This window comes from Eumetopias jubatus, unplaced genomic scaffold (genome assembly GCF_037043125.1).
Source record: "Eumetopias jubatus isolate StellerSeaLion01/CBP00866 unplaced genomic scaffold, mEumJub1_p1.0 scaffold_7, whole genome shotgun sequence".
NCBI lineage: Eukaryota > Metazoa > Chordata > Mammalia > Carnivora > Otariidae > Eumetopias > Eumetopias jubatus.
This window is the reverse complement of record NW_028274813.1, coordinates 31,937,149-31,960,076: the sequence shown is the minus strand read 5'-3', so window position 1 is coordinate 31,960,076 and position 22,928 is coordinate 31,937,149. Positions and strand designations below refer to the sequence as shown.

Below are 22,928 nucleotides of genomic sequence, written 5' to 3'. Positions count from 1 at the left end.
ATAGTGTTCAACGATTCATTAGTTGCGCATAACACCCGGTGCTTAAGAATACGTAACAGGGGGCACCTGGGTGGCTCAGTCGTTAAGCGTCTGCCTTCGGCTCAGGTCATGATCTCAGAGTCCTGGGATTGAGCCCTGAGTCGGGTTCCCTGCTCAGTGGGGAGTGCTTCTCCTTCTCCCTCTGCCCCTCTCCCCTGCTCGTTCGCGTGCACGCTCTTTCACTCTCTCTCAAATAAATAAAATCTTTAAAAAAAAAGTATGTAACAGGGAACAAGGATGCTTTTCCTGAAGAGTTACCATTTGACTGTGGACCTTGAAAGTAACTAAAACAACAACAACAAAAAACAAACAAACAAACAAAAAAAAAGAAGGGCGCCTGGGTGGCTCAGATGGTTAAGCATCTGCCTTCGGCTCAGGTCATGATCCCAGGGTCCTGGGATCGAGTCCCGCATCAGGCTCCCTGCTAGGCGGGGAGCCTGCTTCTCCCTCTGCCTCTGCCTCTCTCTCTCTCTCTCTCTCTCTGACTTTCATGAATAAATAAATAAAACAAAACAAAACAAAACAAAAAAAAGAAAGTAACTAAAATTTGGATAGACAAAGAGAAGCAAGAAAATAAGAGAAATCCTCCTCTATGTCTGTTTGTATTTAGAAGAGAGTATAAGGGGAGAGAGTACAAGGGGAGAGAGAAGGGACACTGGCACCAGAGAAGGAGCAGATTGCTTGCTGAAAGAGTTATTTTATCCAGTAAAGTGGGTCATATATTCATTCTAAAAAATATTTTCTTAGAGCATCCGACATACAGGTTCTGGGGATATGGCCATGAACAAAGATAACAAGAATCCACTAAAGCTCCCAGGTAGGGAAATAGCAAGAGTGATGTTTAAGGATATGTGCTATATGGCAGAAGCAAGAGGCAAATTAAGAAGCCAGTGTAGCCAGCCCCTTCTGGAAATAGTGCTATGGGCCTGAGATGGAGCCAGGGCTTTCAGATCTGAAAACAGTGTCCAGGCACTAACACGTAGCAAGGCTGGGTATGACAGAGGGACAGAGACAGAAGAGGAAAATGGGACTCTGGGATTGGGCCAGGATGACTGTGGGAGTGACAGTGACATTGATAAAAACAAACAAGAAAAGAATACAGTTCTAGGGAGAAAACATGCGTTTATTACAGGTTTTGGTGGTTGGAACATTTATCTGAGTATGGTATATGTATGTAAAGATGGGTGAGTGGAGGAAGAAAGAAAAAAAAAAAAAGGAGTGGCTGACCATAAAGCATGTCCCGCAATTAGAGCTAATCATTTTGACAACTAAACTCCATGGTCCCCAGCTTTTCTCTTATAGTTTTCTACAATACTGTCCAAACTACTGGGTCCTCCTGACTCTTCTCTCCCCCTCTTTTGTCCCTTCAAATCATTCCCTAAAGAAATGGTAATATTGCTACAACCACTGGAATCACAGGCAAGGCAAATACCCATGTGAAGATAATAGTGACCTTGGATTTTTTTTTAAAGATTTTATTTATTTATTTGAGAGAGAGAATGAGATAGAGAGAGAGAGAGAGAGCATGAGACGGGGAAGGGTCAGAGGGAGAAGCAGACTCCCCGCTGAGCAGGGAGCCCGACGCGGGACTCAATCCCAGGACTCCAGGATCATGACCTGAGCCGAAGGCAGTCGCTTAACCGACTGAGCCACCCAGGCGCCCCTATGACCTTGGACTTTTTAAATGTATTTTAAATACATTAAATAGGGACGCCTGGGTGGCTCAGTCGGTTAAACGTCTGCCTTCCACTCAGGTCATGATCCCGGATTCCTGGGATCGAGTCCCGCATCAGGTGCCCTGCTCAGCGGGGAGCCTGCTTCTCCCTCTGCCTGCCACTCCCCCTTCTTGTGTGCCCTTGCTCTTGCTCTGACAAATAGATTTAATTTAAATAAATACATTATATATACTTTAAATAATAAAGTGCACTAATTCTAAGTATATAGCTCAATAATTTTTTTACTCAAGTATATATCCATGAAACTACCACCCAGATATAAAACCCTGGAAGCTTCACTCATGCCTCCCTAAGTCAATACCCTTCTCAAATGTCACCACTATTCTGACTTCTACAACCTGCCTGTTCCTGAACATCATACACTTTTGCATCTATCTGGCTGCTTTCATTCAACATTACAACTGAGATTCAGCCACATCCAAGTGTGTACCTATAGTTCATTCTTTTTATGTCTATGTGCTATTCCACTGTATGGCTATTCTGCAGTTTATTTATCCATTCTCCTTCGATGGTCATTCAGGTTGTTTCCAGCTCTTGGCTATTATGAATAAAGCATCTGTGAATATTACTGTACACATCTTTGGTGGAAGTCCGTACTCATTTCTCTTAGATATACCTAAGGGTCAGATTGCTGGGTCACGGAGTCACATGTTGAGTTTTAGCAGATGTTGACAAAGAGTTTTCCCAAGTGGTTGTAGCAATTTACCCTCACCTAAAATGTATGAGAATTTCAGTTGCTCCACACCCTTGTCAACACTTGGTACTATCAGTCTCTTTAATTTGAACCATTCAGGATGTATAGTGATAACTTATTGTGGTTTTAATTTGCACTGCCCTCAGGAGTAATGAAACTCAATACCTTTCAAATGTTTATTAGCTATTTGGTATATCTTCTTTTCAACATTTCTGCTTATTTTAAAAGTTTTCTTTTACTTACTGATTCATAGTTCTATTAGGATATTCTGTAGATGGGAATTTTTGTTCAATACATGTAGGATGAATAATTTTTTCCCAGATCATGGCTTGTCTTTTGGCTCGTCTTTTCACTTCACAGTGTCTTTGATGAACCAAAGTTCTTAATGTGAATGAAATCTAATTTATCATCTTTTTTCTTTCATGTAGAGTGCATTTTGGGTCATGTTTAAGAAATCTTTGTCTAGGGGCGCCTGGGTGGCTCAGTTGTTAAGCGTCTGCCTTGGGCTCAGGTCATGATCCCAGCATCCTGGGATCGAGCCCCACATCAGGCTCCCTGCTCAGTGGGAAGCCTGTTTCTCTCTCTCCCACTCTCCCTGCTTGTGTTCCCTCTCTCACTGTCTCTCTCTGTCAAATAAATAAATAAAATCTTTAAAAAAAAAGAAAGAAAGAAATCTTTGTCTACCCTAATGGCCTTGCATTCTGGTCTGGACAGCCTCATTCTTTAAAGTTTCAACAAGCATCAGAGCATGAGCAACTTTTCCAGCCTCTGAAGCTGTACCCTGAGCTCCATAATAGTATAAGCAACCCTCAAAATGCAATGCGGTGGAGATGGTCTGGTTTGCTCAGAAGGCAAGGATTTACACTTAATTTGGTCTCTACAGAAGAAGGATTGACAGAGGCCCTGCAAAACAGACATCTAACCTAGAGGCCCCCAAAGCCAGGTGAGGTCCTGAGAGCAATTCCTTTTTGATAGTAGGAATTTGCACTCATTGCCCATTTTCCGATGTGTCATTTACACACCATGTGAAAGCACCATCTTATAAGGTAAGTCTTTACAGAATTCCTGGCTTGCCCTAGTTTGATTGTTGAGTGGGAAAGAATCACTCTATTATCCTTGTCAAAGCAAGACACTATTACCTGTCACAGAACTAACAGTTTCTGACAGAAAGTGACAGAAATTAAAGATATGAGAAGGGAGAGAGGTGGTGAGTGAGCAGTCAGCTGAAACAGGGAATGAAAAGGGTGAGACAAGCTGAGTAACAGCAGGGGAATCTTTACTTTTTCTGAACTCCCTCGATGTTAGAGGATGGCAGATCTGAAACCTGTTCAGAGGCCACTGCACCAGTCCAAGCAAGACATTAACTGGGATGTTGGCAGTGACAAAGAACAGGATGGTTGTAAAAAGACATCGGGAGAAATAACCCGCATGAAAGGAATGGCACCTTATCCAAACATGCAATGTCTATTTGTGTATGTGAAGTTTTTTCTCTTACCCAGTTCACCCTATGGCCCACTCATTACCACTCTGATCCCTAAAGCAGACCTTTCAAACTCCAATGTCTATAGGGCCAGGCAAGTAATGGAAATGAAGGAAGCACCCCTGGATTAAGACATCAAGGAGTGGTGGAACACGTCTGGAAGGTATGAGGAGGAACTCATGACATCTTCAGCTGACTGTTGCCATATGAGAAGAAAGATCCAATGATACCAGACCTTTTGACTTTTTCAAGAGGTGCTAGAAATTATGATTTTTCTGTGTAATTTCCCAAACACTATTAATGATGTAGGCCAAGCAAAATGTCTCTGTGGGTTGAATTTGACCTATGGGCAGCTAGTTTACAACCTCGGCTCTAAAGCTTTGGAGCAAAATAAATAGTATGTGCAGGTTTCCAGGATTAGAAGAGCAAGAAACTTGGAAAGCCAGCATGTAGACAGGGGCTGGACCAGGAGACATTGAAAAGGGGTTTAACTTTCAGAGGCAGAATGTCTAAAGGACTCAGACTTCAGAGTTGGACATACCTGCAATGGAAAAATTGGAGGAATTCTGACAAAGTTCTATTGCAAGGAAGCACAAATGAAAGAAAACTAGAATGTATAGGGGCCTGATCTGCTTTAAAAGAGGGGGTGGACATGATACACTCATACACACACAAGCTATTTCAACTCTCTGTGCCTTGATATCCTTATCATTAAAATAAAAATAGTAGAACCTACTTCATAGGGCTGTCATAAGGACCAAATAAGGAACTGTTCATATAATTGTCATTATCCCTTGCAAGTAATGCTTAATAAATGTTAGCTATTATTTATTATCATGAGGCACTGAGAGGTGAAGTGACTTACTTAAGATCACACGGCTATTAAGGTATACCGTGTAGCCAGTATGGATGTGTGTAGCCAGTATGATGGCTTTAGATCCTGCGCTCTAAACCACCACGCTCTTCTGCCTCCCCTTACCTTGCTGGGATAGTTTCTTCAGCTGTACAATGAGGAAGTCAGATCAGATGATAACTAAAATCCCCTCTAGGGCTGACATTTTATTCTGCCAGCCAGCCCTCTAATCAACTTATTTCAGGGAAGGAGTGGGGCACACATGACCCACTCACACTCCTACAGACTACCAACCTAAAGTAGAGAGGTACAACTTAGGCTTGGGGTAGGCTCAAGAAACCATTTCAGCATGGAACAATCCATAGGTTAAGCCAGGAAGAAAAAAATGTTCCGTGTGAGGCCCCCTTATTGATCTATGAAGATTATATTTGTTTCTAGGACACCAGTAGGCCTCCTGAGTAGGCCCAGAATTCACTCATATGCCCAAGCTATTACAGGCTGAAAATTGCTTATAAGCCTGCTAAGGTACCACAGTAGGTTCTAAATCTAGAATCGTTAGTACATTGAACAATTTTTTCCTCTTGGGGGCCAAAGGTATCTACAAGAACCTAGTAAAAACTCTCTCCCAATCCCTAGAAAAAACTGACATCCGTGCTCAGTCGAATACACAAACACACAATTTTACCTGCAATTTCAAGGGGTTCACAAATTTCCTAAAATATTTCTGTAGACTTTAAGTATCCCTTGGAACAGATCTACCTTGTTCCAGGGTTATCCTCCCAGGGGATTCAGAATTGCCCCAAGATCTAGATTGAGGTTTCTAGGTAGCCGTGTTCAGGAGACAAATCACCTATTGCAACTCAGCATAATCAATCCTGCATGGAAAAGACAAAGGGCCCCCTCTTCCTCTCCCACACCAGTTTATACTGAGAGAATTCCAACAGGAAAGATCTGTAATTTAATCCCCAAATGCCAACAGATGAAGAACAGGACCCCAAGAAGGTTTCATGCCCCTTGTCGGCTTCACTCCCATAGAACCACAAAGAACCTTAGAAGAGCTGAAGGAAACAGGTAAAAACATCCTAGTTCACTAAGCTCCTCCTTTCAGTCCAAGAAAGGAATCAGTCAGGATTATCAATTAACCTTATCAGATGACTTTTCTCCCATAGGGGCTTTGAAAACTACAGGTTACCAAAGAAACCATATAACCTCACCCATAATTAAAGACATCATCAAAACAGGAAGATAGGGCGCCTGGTGGCTCAGTGGGTTGAGCGAATGCCTTGGGCTCAGGTCATGGTCCCAGGGTCCCGGGATCGAGTCCCGAGTCCCACGTCGGGCTCCCAGCTCAGCAGGGGGCCTGCTTCTCCCTCTGACCCTCTCCCCTCTCATGCTGTTTCTCCCTCGCTCGATCTCTAATAAATAAATAAAATCTTAAAAAAAAAAAAACCCAAAAAACAGGAAGATAATATTTCCCCCACAAGACAGTATAAGTGTAGGCAAGGGTCTGGACAAATGTGTAGTCTCATGCATAGTTGGTAGGTTTGTAAATCAGTGTAGCCTTTTGTGGTGGCAAGACAATGTGACAATTTTTATCAAAAACATAAAAGCATACACCCTTTGATGCAATTTCCTACAGATATTTTTGCAAAGGTAGGCCAAGTGCTATGCAACCAAGCTCAGGATAGCACTGTTTATAATGCCCACTGGAAACAAGAAGTCCTGGCTATTGGATACACCATATAAATGGAATATCATGTAGCCATTAAAAGGATGTGCTAGAGGGGGCACCTGGCTGGCTCAGTCAGTGGGGCATATGACTCTTGATCTCAGGGTTTTGAGTTCAGGCCCCATGTGGGATGAAGAGATTACTCAAAAATGAAATCTTAAAAAAAAAGAAAAAAGAACATGCTAGATCTGTAAGTACTGATAGGAATAAAACTCCAATACATATTAATAAATAAATGGGGCGCCTGGGTGGCTCAGTTGGTTAGGCGACTGCCTTCGGCTCGGGTCATGGTCCTGGAGTCCCGGGATCGGGTCCCGCATTGGGCTCCCTGCTCGGCGGGGAGCCTGCTTCTCCCTCTGACCCTCCCCCCTCTCATGTGCTCTTTTTCTCTCTCTCATTCTCAGTCTCTCAAAATAAATAAATAAACCTTTTAAAAAAAAATAATTAAAAAAAGTAGTTGAAAATGGTGGGTATTAATCCATGGTTCCTTTAGCCTGAAGTTTTAAAGGATAGATATACATGCTAGTATGTGCATTAAATTATGTTCCAATACATAAGAAACTGTTCATTATAGTTACCTTTGGAGAGTGACTAGAGACCAAGAAGAAGAACCATACTGATGTACAAACATGTAAAAAATATAAGTAACATATAATCTGGAGATGATATTTTTTTTTCTTTTTTCTTTCTTTTTTTTTTGGTTTGTTTCATTATACTTCTCTGGATATAAACCTTAAATCTGCATGGAGCACTGGGTGTTATATGCAAACAATGAAATCACGGAACATTACATCAAAAACTAATGATGTACTGTATGGAGACTAATATAATAAAAAATAAAATAAACCTTAAATCTAATAAATGTTACTTTAAAAATAAAACAATAGGGCACCAGGGCGGCTCAGTCGTTAAACGTCTGCCTTCGGCTCAGGTCATGATCCCAGGGTCTTGGGATCGAGCCCCGCGTCGGGCTCCCTGCTCCGCGGGAAGCCTGCTTCTCCCTCTCCCACTCCCCCTGCTTGTGTTCCCTCTCTCGCTATGTCTCTCCCTGTCAAATAAATAAAATCTTTAAAAATAATTAAATAAAAATAAAACAATCATCTCACTTAGATTTTTTTTTTTTTTTTAAAGAAGCTATGTTTAGTGAGGAGATAAGTAGAAAGGGAAGGAAAGCCCAAATACAATACCCAGCAGGAAACTGCTGGGGGTAAATTAGGAGGAGAATTAAAACACTCACCCTCTCCTCTACTCTCAAGACACTGCTGACAGCATGCACTACTCAAGCTTTCCATTGGAAATGAGTAATAGCTCAGGGCTCCACTCCAGTCACTAGCTATTCACTACAATTTTAAGTATGGAAGGTAGTAGGTTGGGAGAAGGCTGGCATAGTTAGTCCAGTTCCTGCCCTTTGTAAAACAAATGAGGCAGAACAGCTGTTCTTAAAGAGTCTCGAGTGGCAGAGCATGTTAGAGCTGAACATTGGGAAACACAGGCAGGGAATGAGCCCCCTAAGCACACAGTACAAAGGCACAATAGGGATCCTGCCACTGTATACATTTCAGTAGGTTGGAAAAGCAAGGGCTGGGTGTATATGCACCAAAGGGCAGGAGAAATCTCTGCTGCCCTACAGAGCCTCAGGGGGCCCTGCTCAACAACAGGAGCACCCCTCTGGCCTATACAGATCTGCTGCAATAGTTCTAGATCCCTCTGACAGCCCCATGGAGAGAATTAGCTAGAACTAAAAATCACCAAGGAAGATAGCCTCTGTACCTAATTGCCCCTTTCATCTGAGACCCATGAAATAAATCATAACCTCGCTTACTTTCTATGATATACTTCTGCAATATTGCTTTACAAAGTAGGAAGTTACCTCCATGCAGAATATCCAGAACAGCCGACAATGCATGCAAGTCTTTTATAAAGCAAAGCTAGCTTTAAGTACAGGTGCCATAAAAAGTTGTCCCCCCACCATGGTATTTAGAGAACATGAAAAAGCCTCCTACTCAGCCCCATCCACACATTTCCTTTAATGATGCCTGAAATTCTCCCATTAGTGACTTGTACCATCAAAGATTGTCCTAAGTGTACTCTTTTAATAATGCAAACAGAAGGGAAAACATGTTAGGTCCCTAACACTGTATTTTTTTTTAAAGATTTTATTTATTTATTTGAGAGAGAGACAATGAGAGATGGAGAGCACAAGAGGGAAGAGGGTCAGAGGGAGAAGCAGACTCCCTGCCAAGCAGGGAGCCCGATGCGGGACTCGATCCCGGGACTCCAGGATCATGACCTGAGCCGAAAGCAGTCGCTTAACCAAATGAGTCACCCAGGCGCCCAGGTCCCTAACACTATAGTGCAGTGGCTCTTAACTTTTATTGTCTTAGCCACTGGTCTCTTTGAGAAACTGAAAAAAGCAAATAAACTCGCTTCATAGAAAAATGCACTTAGATGGGTACATAATATAATTTCCACACAATCTGGGGGATTCCCAGTTCTCCTGAAGCCACGCAGAAAACCCCTCCTGCCTGGAGTTAAGAATCAATGGTTCAGTGGCCACAAGTTTGACAAATTCTCCCCCTCCATCTCTTCCATCCCCCCTGCAAGAGCTCCCAGGCATCTGGGGAACCCTGGGTCTAAAGATAGAAGGCAGTACTGACGGGAGCCTCTCATCTATTTGCCTAGAACTGACTTATCTAGAGTCAGATTACAATTTATGACTCCCTCAGCAAGGAGTGTGGATTTTTCACACTGCCTGTCCCTTGGGGACAGGGCTCCCCTGGCTTCACAGGCACCAATATATGTTAGGAGATGGCCAATTGAGAGCAACAGCCAAACAGGTTCTCACAACCCTTGCTGGCTGATCACATTACCTGAGAGTTGAGGCAGGGGCAAGTTTTAACACCATATGAATAAAGGGGGCTCACCTCTGAGGTTTTCGAATATCCCAGAGTCCCACTCCTTCCTTTGAATTGGCTGTGGCCAATAACCTGGGCTCCACAGGGTTAAACATGACACTGTGAAAAGCTGATGGATAGTTTGCCAGGCAGAAGGGCTCTGTGAATAGAGAAATGACAATCAGCCCCATAGCTCATTCAGCGCCTCTGGGCCAGAGGCAGGCAAAGCAGGAATGTGACCCTGTAGAAACCATCCCTAGTAGCTGAAGCCCCAAAGCAGTGCATCATCCCATCAGTCAACCCTGCTCACAAGGACTAGCACACACTCTGTACACACCAAGTCTGAAAACAGCAACTCTAACACATATAAGCAAACTGGAAGCTATAATACTCAGAAACACGGAGTATTCTACCTCTTCAGATCCTGTGACAAAACGGAAATGGTCACAGGAACTAAGAAGGTAAGCTGTTTTACAGTAAGTAAGATTGAATTCCACATGAGCTGAAAAAATTCACAACCAATTACTGGTAGGATTATTGTACCTGAATCCAAATTTATTAGTTTTAGAAATTAGAAGTTTTAAAACTACACAAAGATTTAATGAAGACAAAGCAAAACAATGAGAAAATTGAAGGCAAGGAAAAACAACAGCACAGTCTTCCCTTCTCCTAAATTGCTCCTAAACTGAAGAGAAAATAGCCTCAGTCTAGAATTTTATGATTTCATTCCCCGTATTGGAATATTACCAAAAAAAAAAAAAAAAAAAAAAAAAACGGGCACCTAACACTTGAACTCTTACATCCAGCCAGCTCCCAATCAACTTCACTTAGAAACCCTGCATCCCTCAGCCTATGTTAGCGGGCTCCAGGCAAGGAAGGAATCACTCTGCTACCCAGAAGGACATACTCTTGTGGAAAGTGTTTAGAAGCAACAGACAGAAAGCACACTCCCCAGTCTAGGATTTCCACGCGGGACACTGCACAGGCCTCTAGGCAGTCCAGACAGAGGAGGCTCTCACCTCCCCAGCACATGGTGACTCAACCACAGCTGCTCCTTGCAGCTACCTTACCTGCCTAACCCCAAGAACAAGCTTTTCTTATAGCCTGAGTTTCTATGATGAGGCACAGGCCAGCACGTTAAATGCTCAGAATACAGAATAATAAAAAGATCCAGATCCTGTCAGACAAGACAGGCAGGAAAGTAATTCTGTGTACACGGGTATGATCGTGACAAAGCTGCACCAGAGGTGGGGGCCGGGAAGGCACTGAGGGTAATGCTGGAGAAAAGAGTCTTTGAACACAGGCAGAGTTACAGAGTAAACGCTCTATTCAGGAAACAAGCTGAAAAGATGCGTTTCCTGAAAAACTTCAGAGAAATTCAACAAAACAACTCTTCATTTTTACACTTCAGAAGCCCAAAGAGCACATCTGGAGGAGGAACTCACCTGGACAATCCCTCTTAAACAAAGCGTATCTGCCATCATTTTCAGTTTCTATACACATACCTAAAATTAGGACAGGAGCACAGAACGCCCCCGTTCTCCGTAAATAACCAAGAACTGTGCGTGTCAGCACCATACAGAGCTGACCCCTGGTAGCTACCCTCTACAATGAAGTACTGCATCTTCTATTCCTTGGGGCCGCTAAACACCATGGTACTGTGGTGTTTCCGACAAGTCCAGGGGTTTGTGGAGGGCTCACAAGCGGCTAGAGAAGGCCTGAGAAAGGTGCCTCACTTCTGGCTTAGGCGTAGGATGGGATGTCTAGAGACACACATCTATGCCCCACCGTGAGAGCTGCCTCTCCCTTTACATGTCTCCCACTCACATTAGTCACCCAGGTCATAAACGCCTCTGCAATGAGCCTGACATCAAACTCTCCAACACAGTCCAACAGCCCTTTGACCCTACCTCCATGGGGAGACTCCCGGATGTCCCAGATGAGAACCCGGCCATCATCTGAGGAGCTGGCAAAAATGTTGTCATTCACTGGGCTCACCGACAAGCCATATACCGCATCTTCATGAGCAAACACATCCAAGGTCTCACTGCTGAGAGAGAGAGAGCAGAAAGAGGCACACAGGCACACACATGCACACAAAGAGTGCAGAGTCCCAGCCCCAGAGTTCCTCACGTAGGACTCTCCCTCATTTCCAGTGCAAAGTCAATCGAGCAAAACCCAGAGGATATTGTATTTCCTTAAAAAGTAGGTACTCAACTTTCAGGTAAAAAATAAAAATTCTATTAGAAAAACTTTTTATAGATTTCATGGTGAGTTTGTTTTTTGCACTAAATGAGCACAGTTGAAAGTGACTTGATAGATGAGTTTAGTGTTTTCACTTCCTGCAGAATGTATCTGCTTCTGTAGATCTGGGGGTGGTGCCTGATTTCCAAAAACAAGGGAGCACTTCAAAGTAACCAGATCTGATTATCAGCAGGGGAAGAAGAGGGTCGATGTGGCTGTCTGGTATGTGAGCAAGAGCATGGCTCTAGAACCAGGTGGCCATGTTCAGATCCCAGCACCACCTGACCTTAAGTTACCTAACATCCCTAACACCTCAGCTTCCTCATCCACAATGAGACCAGAATAGTACTGCTTCATAAAATCATTGTGAGGGTGAAACTGATGAACACATGCAAAGCACTTAAAATAGTACCTGGCACACAAAGATTAGTTATTATTATGTTGTTGTTTCCTTCTCTTCCAACCTCTCCCTTTAAATTTTCACCTAAAAAGTGTGTAAGTTCATTCCAACTTTACAAATCCTTTTCTTTTTTTTTAAGCAAAACTTCATTTCAAAATTATTACAGAAATCTGTTTCAGAAAAGGACAGCGGGTTTCATGTTATTTCCTTCAAAAAACAACGACTACTTTGGTCTAAAGAGATATTTGCCTCTCTTCATATGAAAACCAGAGTCAGTCACCTTCACATACCAACAATCTATTTACCTTTCGACATCATGGAGGATAACTTGCTCATCATTTCCTGTAAGGGAGAAAAGTAGACATTTGATAATTCCTGCCAAGTGCTACCTGCTCATAGCATATGAAATCTTAAAGTTTTCAGAAAGCATATGAGCAAAGTCAATGTTAATATAAATTAGGAGTGTTAATTAGAAAAAGTTTTATAAAAATAATTTCAGAAGGATATAAAGAATTTTTGAAAGCCTAGTAGCAAACTAGATATAACATAAGTTTCCAAAATGAATTATTCGATGGAATATATATATAATATAAAAACAACAAAAACCTGTGGCCATTGAGAAAAAGAATAAAAAGAGTAAATGATCATGGGCGAATTAATTCATTCATCCAAGCTAGCTTTTTTTTTTTTTAAGCAAAACACTCAACTGTGAGACTCAGAATACAGATAATCTATGCCTCAGTTATTTTAACTATAAAATAGGGATAATAATTGTACCTACTTCGTAGGTCATTGAGAAGATAAGAGTACATTTGTAAAACCATTCAGATTAGGGCTGAGCACTTAGTAAGTCCCCAATAAATGTTTGCTACTAATCATATCCTTATCATCTCATAACATTAAAATCTGATGATTTTGTGATTATAAGTGATGGGAAACTTTTTTCTCTTGCATTTTTCTTTATTCCATCAAAGAATCTAAAAATACATTCACAATATGTATAGTCCTGCTTTCAAAGGGTTTATGTAACCAAACATAAAAACCTGAATATGAAAAGACAAAAGTAAAAAAATTCCCACTCTACACTGAAAGCACAACCAACAGTCACTTAAAGAGAAAGTAATAGTAGCGGTAGAGACGTGGCCTGGGACATCTTAAACCCCTGGCTACAAACTCTATTGTGGGTGCGTAACAAGCAATTCAAACCCATACTAATGCCTTCTAGAAACAGGCACAGCGGAGGTGCTAGGGATACAAGAAGAGGAAGAAGATTCTGCCCGGCCCTCAAGGAACTCCCAGTTCATCTGCACCAACAACTAATAATGACAAAACGGGTTATCTTGTTGTAGCGAAATGCTCTATAATGGGGACACAGATAAAGGAGCAATTGTTTCCTTCAGGAGCAGGTTGAAAGTACATGGCAGAAAAGGAGAATGTTTTTATGGGGAAGAAGACATCTGAACAGAAACTCCAATAACTCAAAACTCTTACCAATGGAAGACTTAGGGGAACTGGTGGGGACTGGACAATTAATCATGACCCATGAAGGAACAGCAAGAGCAAACGATACGAGGACACCTGAGACGGCAAGTGGTTTAGTGGGCTAGGGTGCAAAATGCTGCGGAGGGAGATGAGGCTAGAGAGGCACACAGAGGTTCACGCTTTATCCTGTGGACACTGTGGGGCCAGAGGTTCACACAGGAAAACTTTATTTTTAAAAGAAAACTTGTGATAAATAAGGAGGAGGGTTAGAGACTGGTTGCAGAAATCACAAAGGCCACTGCAAAGATCAAAGATAAGGACCTGAACCAGGGCAGTGGGTATAGAAAGAGCGCAGAAACTAAAGGATGAACGAGGCTTTCAAGTCTGGTTGGTGAGTGACAAGATAGGTAAATGAAATAAAGGAAGGTTTGAGGATGACTTCAAGATTTCTGCTAGGCTGACCATGTGGAACTGCCATTCTTATAGTTAAACGTGCTTCAATATTAGCAGTTTCTTAAAGTTAAACCTAATAGCTTAAATCATTAGGTGGAATGCTGATAATAACTGAGAAAAATCCAGGGAACAGGAGGAGATATTTGTGCGGGGGAGAAAGACTAATAATTTTGGTTTTAGATCTGCTGCACTTAAGTTGCTTTTAGAACACATAGGAAGATATTCCATGGGAAAATCTGCAGTGCAGAAGAGACGTCAGGGCTAGAAATGTGGTGGTCAGAAAGGAGTCTGGCTGGTAGAAGACATCACCAAGAGGCCGGCTTGAGCATAAGCCATTCCAATTGTACCCTAACACAACATTTTTCAAACAGGAGCCATCCACGGATCAGGACATCAATTTGAATCACAACCTTTAAGATCTTTAAAAATGAAATAGAATTTTTTAAAAATCAGAATGTACCACACATAGTAATGTTAAGTACTATTTTAAATATGTGTGTGTTTCTGCATGCCGGATTGCAATGTAAAAAGTTTTCTACCGAAAAAGAAACGATGAGAGTGAAGGATCAAAAGAACAGAAGGAAGGAGGGGAGGAAGGACAGAGGAAGGAGGGGACGAAGGACAGAGGAAGGAGGGGAGGAAGGACAGAGGAAGGAGGGGACGAAGGACAGAGGAAGGAGGGAAGGACAGAGGAAGGAGGGGACGAAGGACAGAGGAAGGAGGGAAGGACAGAGGAAGGAGGGGAGGAAGGAGGGGACGAAGGACAGAGGAAGGAGGGAAGGACAGAGGAAGGAGGGGACGAAGGACAGAGGAAGGAGGGAAGGACAGAGGAAGGAGGGGAGGAAGGAGGGAAGGACAGAGGAAGGAGGGGACGAAGGAGGGGAGGAAGGACAGAGGAAGGAGGGAAGGACAGAGGAAGGAGGGGACGAAGGAGGGGAGGAAGGACAGAGGAAGGAGGGGAGGAAGGACAGAGGAAGGAGGGGAGGAAGGACAGAAGGAAGGAGGGAGGGAGGGAGGAACTGCTCTCATATACCTGTTCATATTTCTGCTGTAATGCAGAAAAGACAAGCTATGGGAAACCAGTAATTCTACAGCTCAGTGAAATAAAGGAAGAAAAACAAGGAGTTATTTTAGCACTCCTTTATCTAAAATCTCAGCCACAGTGAATTGCCCAAGGTAGAAATCTCCCTTCTTCTCACCTCCAGAGAATACTTTGGTGTTCCCACTGTTGAAAGCCAGGCAAAAAATGTTGGAATGGTGCTCTCCTTTCAGCTGTATGGGCTTGACTCTGGAGTGGATAGCTTGTTCCATGTGCCATAGCAGAACCCGGCGGTCATCTCCTCCTTGAGAGGGGAGTAAGAATCTAGGGTTAAGATGGCTGACACTTCAAGGCTGACACTCAGTTTTGCCAGCCTTGAATCCCATCCTTTCCAAAACTGCAACTCCCCAACACCGTACGATTCTGATGGTAAACCCAGGACTCTACCCCCTTAACCATCAGTAGACATGGTCTCTAAGCCACTCACTTTTCCCCAGGAAAACTTGAACAGACATATAGAAATGGAAAGGGATAAACACCGATATTGAAACCCTCAAAGCCACCCTATTCCTGACTTTCCAGATACTCTGTTGTTTAAACATTTCTTCACTTTGGGTGCCTGGGTGGCTCAGTCCATTAAGCGTCTGCCTTTGGCTCAGGGTCCTGGGATCAAGCCCTGCCCTGGGCTCCCTGCTCAGCAGAAAGCCTGCTTCTCTCTCTCCCTCTGCTGCTCCCCCTGTTGTGCTCTCTCTCTCTCTCCTCTCTCTCTGTCAAATAAATAAATAAAATTTTTTTAAATAAATATTTCTTTGCTTGCTACCTAAAATCCTTCTATAATACCCCCCTCACCATTTTTTGTCTAACAGAAGCTGAGTTGGGTTTCTAATGCTTGCAACCAAAGAACTCTATAGTAGTATTTCTAGCACACTAGATTTCTCTCCTTGAGGTGACCTCATTGACTAGGGAACAGCATGCAAATGACAACTAAGGAACTGCCTGCCACATCACCATCTACACAGGGCCTTGCTCTCCTGAAGCCCAGTCCAGCTCTTTCCTCTGCATAACTCACAACAGTCTGAATTAAATGAGCAGACCGTATATACCTATATATACCTAATGGCATTGTACTGCATGAGCCAGCTCCTAAAGAATGAGAGTATGTATATTCTATGTATTTTTTATATTTGCAGTTGTATTAAAAATGTCTGGAAGGAGGAATAACTTTTAATGTTAACAATGATTAACAGTGGTTACTATTTTCAGGGAATAGGATTAAAAGAGGGGGAAAGAACTTTTATTTGATATATTTGGCACTGGGGCGCCTCGGTGGCTCAGTCGTTAAGCGTCTGCCTTCGGCTCAGGTCATGATCCCGGCATCCTGGGATCGAGCCCCACATCAGGCTCCCTGCTCTGCGGGAAGCCTGCTTCTCCCTCTCCCGCTCCCCCTGCTTGTGTTCCCTCTCTCGCTATGTCTCTCTGTGTCAAATAAATAAAATCTTAAAAAAAAAACTGATATATTTGGCACTGATTTTTTTATAACACTGATTTTTTTATATTATTCTCCTAATAAAAATTTAAGTTACAAAAGGGGCAAAGGGGCGCCTGGGTGGCTCAGTCGTTAAGTGTCTGCCTTCGGCTCAGGTCATGATCCCAGTGTCCTGGGATTGAGCCCCGCATTGGGCTCCCAGCTCGGCCGGAAGCCTGCTTCTCCCTCTCCCACTCCCCCTGCTTGTGTTCCCTCTCTCGCTGTGTCTCTCTCTCTCTAATAAATAAATAATTTAAAAAAGGGGGGGCAAACACGAGCAGCAAACCACAGCAATCTCTATACCTCTTCTTCCCCTTGTCCATTCAACAGCCACAAATTATAGCACATCCATATGAGGGCATACCATGCAGCCATGAAATCAGTAAATCTCTAAGAACTAATTTGGAAAGATGCCCAAAGGTCTTTGTTAAGGGGAAATGTAAGGTGTAAAACAATATGTGTACCAAAATCCATTTTGTGTAAAACAAAATTTTAAAAAGCTCTATGACCAAAGGAACCTTGTCAATTTTGTATACTGCGGAGTCCCCAGCACCTAAATGAGTGCCCTCAAAGAGCAGACTTTGAATTAACATGTTCATATTTGCATATCTATGCTTATATTTGCCTATCTATATGGTTATAAAAGAAACTGTTTATAGTGGACACCACCTCCAGGTTAGAGTTGGGAAACTTTTTTTACTGTGGTAAAATACATATAACATGAAATTTACCATTCTAACCATTTTTAAGTATACAATTCAGTGGCATTCAGTATATTTGCACTGTCGTGCAACCATCACCACCATCCATCCCCAGAATCTTTACATCATCCCAAACTGAAACTCCGTACCCAATAAACAACAACTTCTCCCATCCCCAGTAACCACCACTCTACTTTCTGCCTAAATGAATTTAACTGTTCTAGGTAACTCATATAAGTGGAACCATACAATAGTTGTCTTTTTTATTCACTTCACATATCATCATCAAAGATCATCCATATTGTAGCATGTTATCAGAATTCCATTCTTTCTTGAGGCTAAATAATATTCCACTATACACACACACCATATTTTGTTTATCCATTTATCAACTGATGGACACCTGGGTTGTTTCCACCTTTGGGCTATTGTGAATAATGTTGCTAACAACATGGATGTACAAGTATCTGTTCAAGTCCCTGCTTTTAATTCTTTTGGGTTTATACTACTGGGAAACTTTTATATTTTAATTTTTACTTTATACCTTCCTATAGTACTTTCCATAAACATATTTCCTTTTGTAATAATAAAAAAAAAAAATCAAAGAAGATAGAGCGACTAAGTCAAACTTACTCTCCCTCCCCTAGAAAGAAGTTGCCTTTGCTTCTTCAGTTTCTTCTTTCTTTCATTGTAGGTCAAAATCAAGTTCTATGTTCTCCTCCCCCTTCATTGTCTACGAAGCTGAACCCTTAAGTGTGGTCTAGTGTTCTGTGTTTATGATTTGCTTATTTCAACTATGAGTTCTCTGGCCTGGGATGGTTATCTAAATTCTGTATCTTGGGGCGCCTCGCTGGTTTAGTCAGTGGAGCACGTAACTCTTGATTTCAGGGTTGTGAGTTCAGGCCCCATGTTGGGTGTAGAGATTACTTAAAAATAAAATCTTAAGAAAAATTCTATATCTCTTTTAAGTTAAAGTCATAAAAATAAAGGTGTGGGTTTTTGTTGTTTTATTTTAATGAATAAGGACACAAAGGAATTTTTTAACCTATTAATAGATTTATACAGGCAGTGGGTACTTTAGTTCTGCATAGTTCTACTCTTACTGTTTTTCCCTCACACTGAGGCCTCAAGTCAGGGACCTATCATGGCTTTTGCTACTGTGTATCCTATATTACAGAAATATTTCTCTGTACCCATGTCTCTATCAAAAGTGTAAAATTAAAAAAAAAAAAGGCCCACGTTTCTTCTACTTACTCATGTTTCTAATCTAATCTCTCTGAGCCTGAGTTTCATCAAATATAAAATGGGGATCATAACAGTTCTACCCTCATGAGTTTTATAGATTATAAAGCCAAGTACAAGGGTTAGTAACTTACCATGGTCACACACAGTAAGTAATGTGGCTGAGCTAAGATTCAAAAGCAAGCAGTTAATACTCTATCGCCTCCATTCTTAACCACTATTCTAGGTTGCCTGCCTTACAGAACCAAAAATAAACCATAAATGACAAAGCAGTTCATCTAATGGACAATTGAAGGGATTCCCCACCTTGGTAACATAACTCAAAAATGTGTAGGTTAGAATAAAACAAGGGAGCCTAGGAATAAAAATAGAAGCTGAGTAAACTGAGAGACCAGGAACAGGGAGGGACCAGGAAAAGACTGCCTGAATAATTGAAAGATTCTAGCAATACACAAAACTTACAATGGCTTGGTATCCAAAATATATAAAGAATTCCTACAAATCAATTTTTAAAACCATTAGGAAAAAAGGCAAATATGACAATTCACAGAAGAGGAAATCCGAATAGCCACAAATATTACAGGGGATCTCAACCTCTAAATTAATCAGGGGAATGCATGTTATAATTTAAATACATTCTTACAAAGTGGCACAAAGAAATGTACAAGAATGTTCACTGCAACACTGTTTATAATAGCAAAAAGCAAACAAAGCTATAGACAACATAAATATTCACAAATATATAAATTAACAGTTCCACTGGAATACTAATACAAATTAAAACTAAACCAGAGAGAACACCATACAGCAGTTAAAATGAACCAGAAATATGTGTAACAACATGAATAAATCTTGAAAACCTAATGGTAAGTAATAAAGTTTCAGAAGGATATGTAAAAACCATTAAGTATATATTTTTAAATATACAAAGTAATAACATATATTGTTTGTAGATAAGCACATCTAGTAATGTTTATCTTCGATTAACTTCGATTGTATCTGTAAAGTTTTGTTTCTTTAAAAAAAGACTACAAGCAAATTTAACAAATTGTCAACATTTTGTCAAATCCAATTACTTTTTTGCTTTTTAATTAATTTTTTAAATTTCAGTAGATTTAACATACAGTATTATATTAGTTTCAGGTGTACAATATAGTGATTCAACAATTCTATACGTTATTCAGTGCTCATCTCTCTTTTATGTTTTATGATATCAAGGAAATATTGTTACTTCTCTCTTATTTTAAGTAGGCTCTGGACTCAACTTAGGGCTTGATTTCACAATCCTAAGACCAAGAGTCACAGCCTCTATTAGCTGAGCCAGCCAGGTGCCCCAGTATTGTTATGTCTCTTAAGTATAATAATGGCATTGTGGTGCTGTTAAAAGGAAAAAAAAAGTGCTTATCAATGAGGGATGCATACTGAAATAGGTGAAATAGTATGTCTGGAATTCCCTTTAAAATATTCCAGAAAAAGGGGGTGCCTGGGTGGCTCAGTCGTTAAGTGTCCGCCTTTGGCTCAGGTCATGATCCTGAGGTCCTGGGATCGAGCCCCGCATCAGGCTGCCTGCTCGGCGGGAAGCCTGCTTCCCCCACTCCCAGTGCTTGTGTTCCTGCTCTCGCTATCTCTCTCTCTGTCAAATAAATAAATAAATCTTTAAAAAAAATAAAGAAAAAAAAAGGTAGGGGGAATAGGTAATCAATAAAATGTTGGTAATTATTATAGATGGGTATACTATACTTCTGTGAATGTTTGAACATTTCCATAAAACATTTTGGATTTTTAGAATGTTCATGATAGAGGGGTGCCTGGCTGGCTCAGTCAGAAGAGCATGTGACTCTTGATCGGGGTTGTGAGTTTGAGCCCCACATTGGATGTAGAGATTACTTAAATAAAACTCTTTAAAAAATGTTCTTGACAGAAAAAGAAAAATGAAAACAAGGCTCCCCAGGATGGGCTGGGATACTCATGGCAAGAAATATAGAACTGATGGCACTTCTATTTATTCACTCAGACCTATGCCAGGTAGCACAACCTCTCCTGAATTGAAGCAGCTTAAAAAAAAAAAAGTTTAATAAAAAAGAAAATATTATCTACACGTGTGCACTTAAAGACATAACCATTCTCAGCTAAGGGTCTTCCCCCATCATCCAGACAGCATTATCTTTAGTGTTCACTGTAGACATTCATAGGATGATTTAATTTTGCCAAATAATGCTTAGTAATTTAAAATACATGGTTATTTGTAGAATGCCTCGGGATCATTTAAAATGATGTGTCCTTAGTATCTAACATGATGATGACAGCCCAAGCCCATAGGAGACTGGAATCACTGAGGCAGAAATTAGGCAATGGCAGGGCCTGCTTCTTCTACTTTGCCCTCGAGGTTAGTGTCAGAAGATGTAAGGTGCACCCCCCCATACACACACACTCACACACACATTTCCTTAGGCAAGGTATTAAGAGTTCTGTGCAAAGACAACACTTTTCAACCATGTGTTGGCAAAAACCACAGTGGGTGCAAACTAGGTCATCACCTGAAATTGCTGAGCTGCTTTTAAGCCAGTAGAGGGAGCATAACAGCTGTGGCCAAATCTGACCCCACAAAGCAAAGAAGGGCTGGTGAAACAAGGATAAATCAATTCAGAACCTCAAAAAAACTGGATAGTTCTCTCTCTCTGTGAATCATCTAGTCAAATTCAAAAGAGCAGAGATGTATTGTATGCCTCCATGCAGCGAGATTGTCGGACCTACAACTAGTCCAAGTGAAGAGTTTGATCCTTTAAGCCGGCTCTGCAGGCCTGTCAGTTGGATGCGTCCATGGGGTTGGCCCCAGTCTCTCTAGGGCTCCTCTGGGGTAGCACAGGGACCTCATAGGAAAGAAGGCCTTTCTGCTTGGCACCAGGACCATACAAGGAACAAGCAGAGGACAAGGCTTGTAAGCCTGGTTTCCTCATGAACGAGTGCTCAAGCTTTAATTCATCTGAGACCTCCAAAGGAACATAGTTACTCTGATGCTGGTCATTTTGGGTTGATTTAATTCTGCACTAAACTCACCAACTCATCCCAAAATGTACTATAATCACACTGTGGCAGCAGTATTGTAGTTACAAAAAAAACTTTATATTTAAAAGAGTACTCTTAGGGCACCTGGGTGGCTCAGTCTGTTAAATGTCACCCTTCAGCTCAGGTCATGATCCCAGGGTCCTGAGATCAAGCCCCGTGTTGGGCTCCCTGCTCAGTGGAGAGCCTGCTTCTCCCTCACCCTCTGCCTGCCTCTCTGCCTACTTGTGCTATCTCCCTGTCAAATAAATAAATAAAATCTTTTAAATAAATAAATAAGTACTCTTTCAGGGTGCCTTGGGTGGCTCAGTCAGTTTAAGCATCTGACTCTATCTCAGCTCAGATCTTGATCTCAGGGTCATGAGTTCGAGCCCTGTGTTGAGTTCTACACTGGCATGGAGCCTACTTTAAAAAAAATAAATAAAAAAGAATACTCTTTTCAAAGACTCCTGAGCTATAATATAAGCAAAAACTATACAAGCCCTCATAGCATACTGTAACAAAAGTAATTATTTAAAATTCTTCTTATTTTATAGCCCAGAAAAGCTGAGGCCCAGAAGGAAAAGAATTTGTTTTGGGCTTCCTCAGAAATTCAGCCAAACAAGAGGACGGGACTGAGAGAGCATTCCGAAACTCAGGACCAAATACACCTTCAGCACATTGTTTGAAGAGCAAGAGACAAAACCATTTAAAAGTCCATCGGTAGAAGTCGGGTTAAAATTACTGTTCAGTGAAATAAGCCAAACACAAAAGGACAAATACTGTATGATTCCACTTATATGAGGCATCTAGAAGTAGTCAAATTCATAGTGACATAAAGTAGATGGTGACTGCGAGGAGGGGCAATGGAGAGTTGTTGTTTAATGGGAAAAGAGTTTCAGTTTTGCAAGATGAAAAAGTCCTGGAAATGAATGGTGATGATGGTTGCATAACAATGTGAATGTACTTTATGCAACTGAACTGTATAGTTAAAAATAGTAAAAATGGTAAATTTTATATTTATGTTATGTATATTGTATATATATGTTATGTATATTTTACCACAATAAAAATGCAAAAAAGCTTATTGTTCATGTATGTACCATGTATTATGATACCAGGAAAAAAAAAGCATGAGGCACTTCTGTCTGTACTGACATGGAATAATCACAAAAACAAAAAAGCATTAAAAAAAGTTTTCTTCTTTTTTTCTACTTTCTTTTTAAAAATGGCAGAATGGGATTAGATCCAGGATTTTGGGTCCTACCAAAGGTGGTACTATAGAAGGCTACATGAAGTACAAGCTTTTGAAGAAAAGTCCCTAGATATCCTTGGGGTGAGTTATTCTACTTCTCGAACCTCAGTTTTATGATTC

At 41.3% G+C, this 22,928-nt stretch overlaps 1 protein-coding gene across 4 annotated transcripts in view; it reads right to left on the bottom strand.

Annotated features, from left to right (window-relative positions):
• Nucleotides 1–22,928, bottom strand: part of DCAF5 (DDB1 and CUL4 associated factor 5) — a 100,894-nt gene that overhangs the window by 60,042 nt on the left and 17,924 nt on the right. For 3 of the 4 annotated variants that reach the window (XM_028124241.2, XM_028124318.2, XM_028124115.2), the window contains exons 2-5: nt 15,204–15,347; nt 12,375–12,411; nt 11,336–11,475; nt 9,456–9,585 (exon numbers count right to left, since the gene is read on the bottom strand). In XM_028124241.2, coding sequence (XP_027980042.2) covers nt 9,456–9,585; nt 11,336–11,475; nt 12,375–12,411; nt 15,204–15,315 — 419 coding nt within the window. In that variant the 5' untranslated portion in view covers nt 15,316–15,347. The remainder of the gene's footprint in view (nt 1–9,455; nt 9,586–11,335; nt 11,476–12,374; nt 12,412–15,203; nt 15,348–22,928) is intronic. The other variant, XM_028124184.2, reaches the window with a different exon arrangement.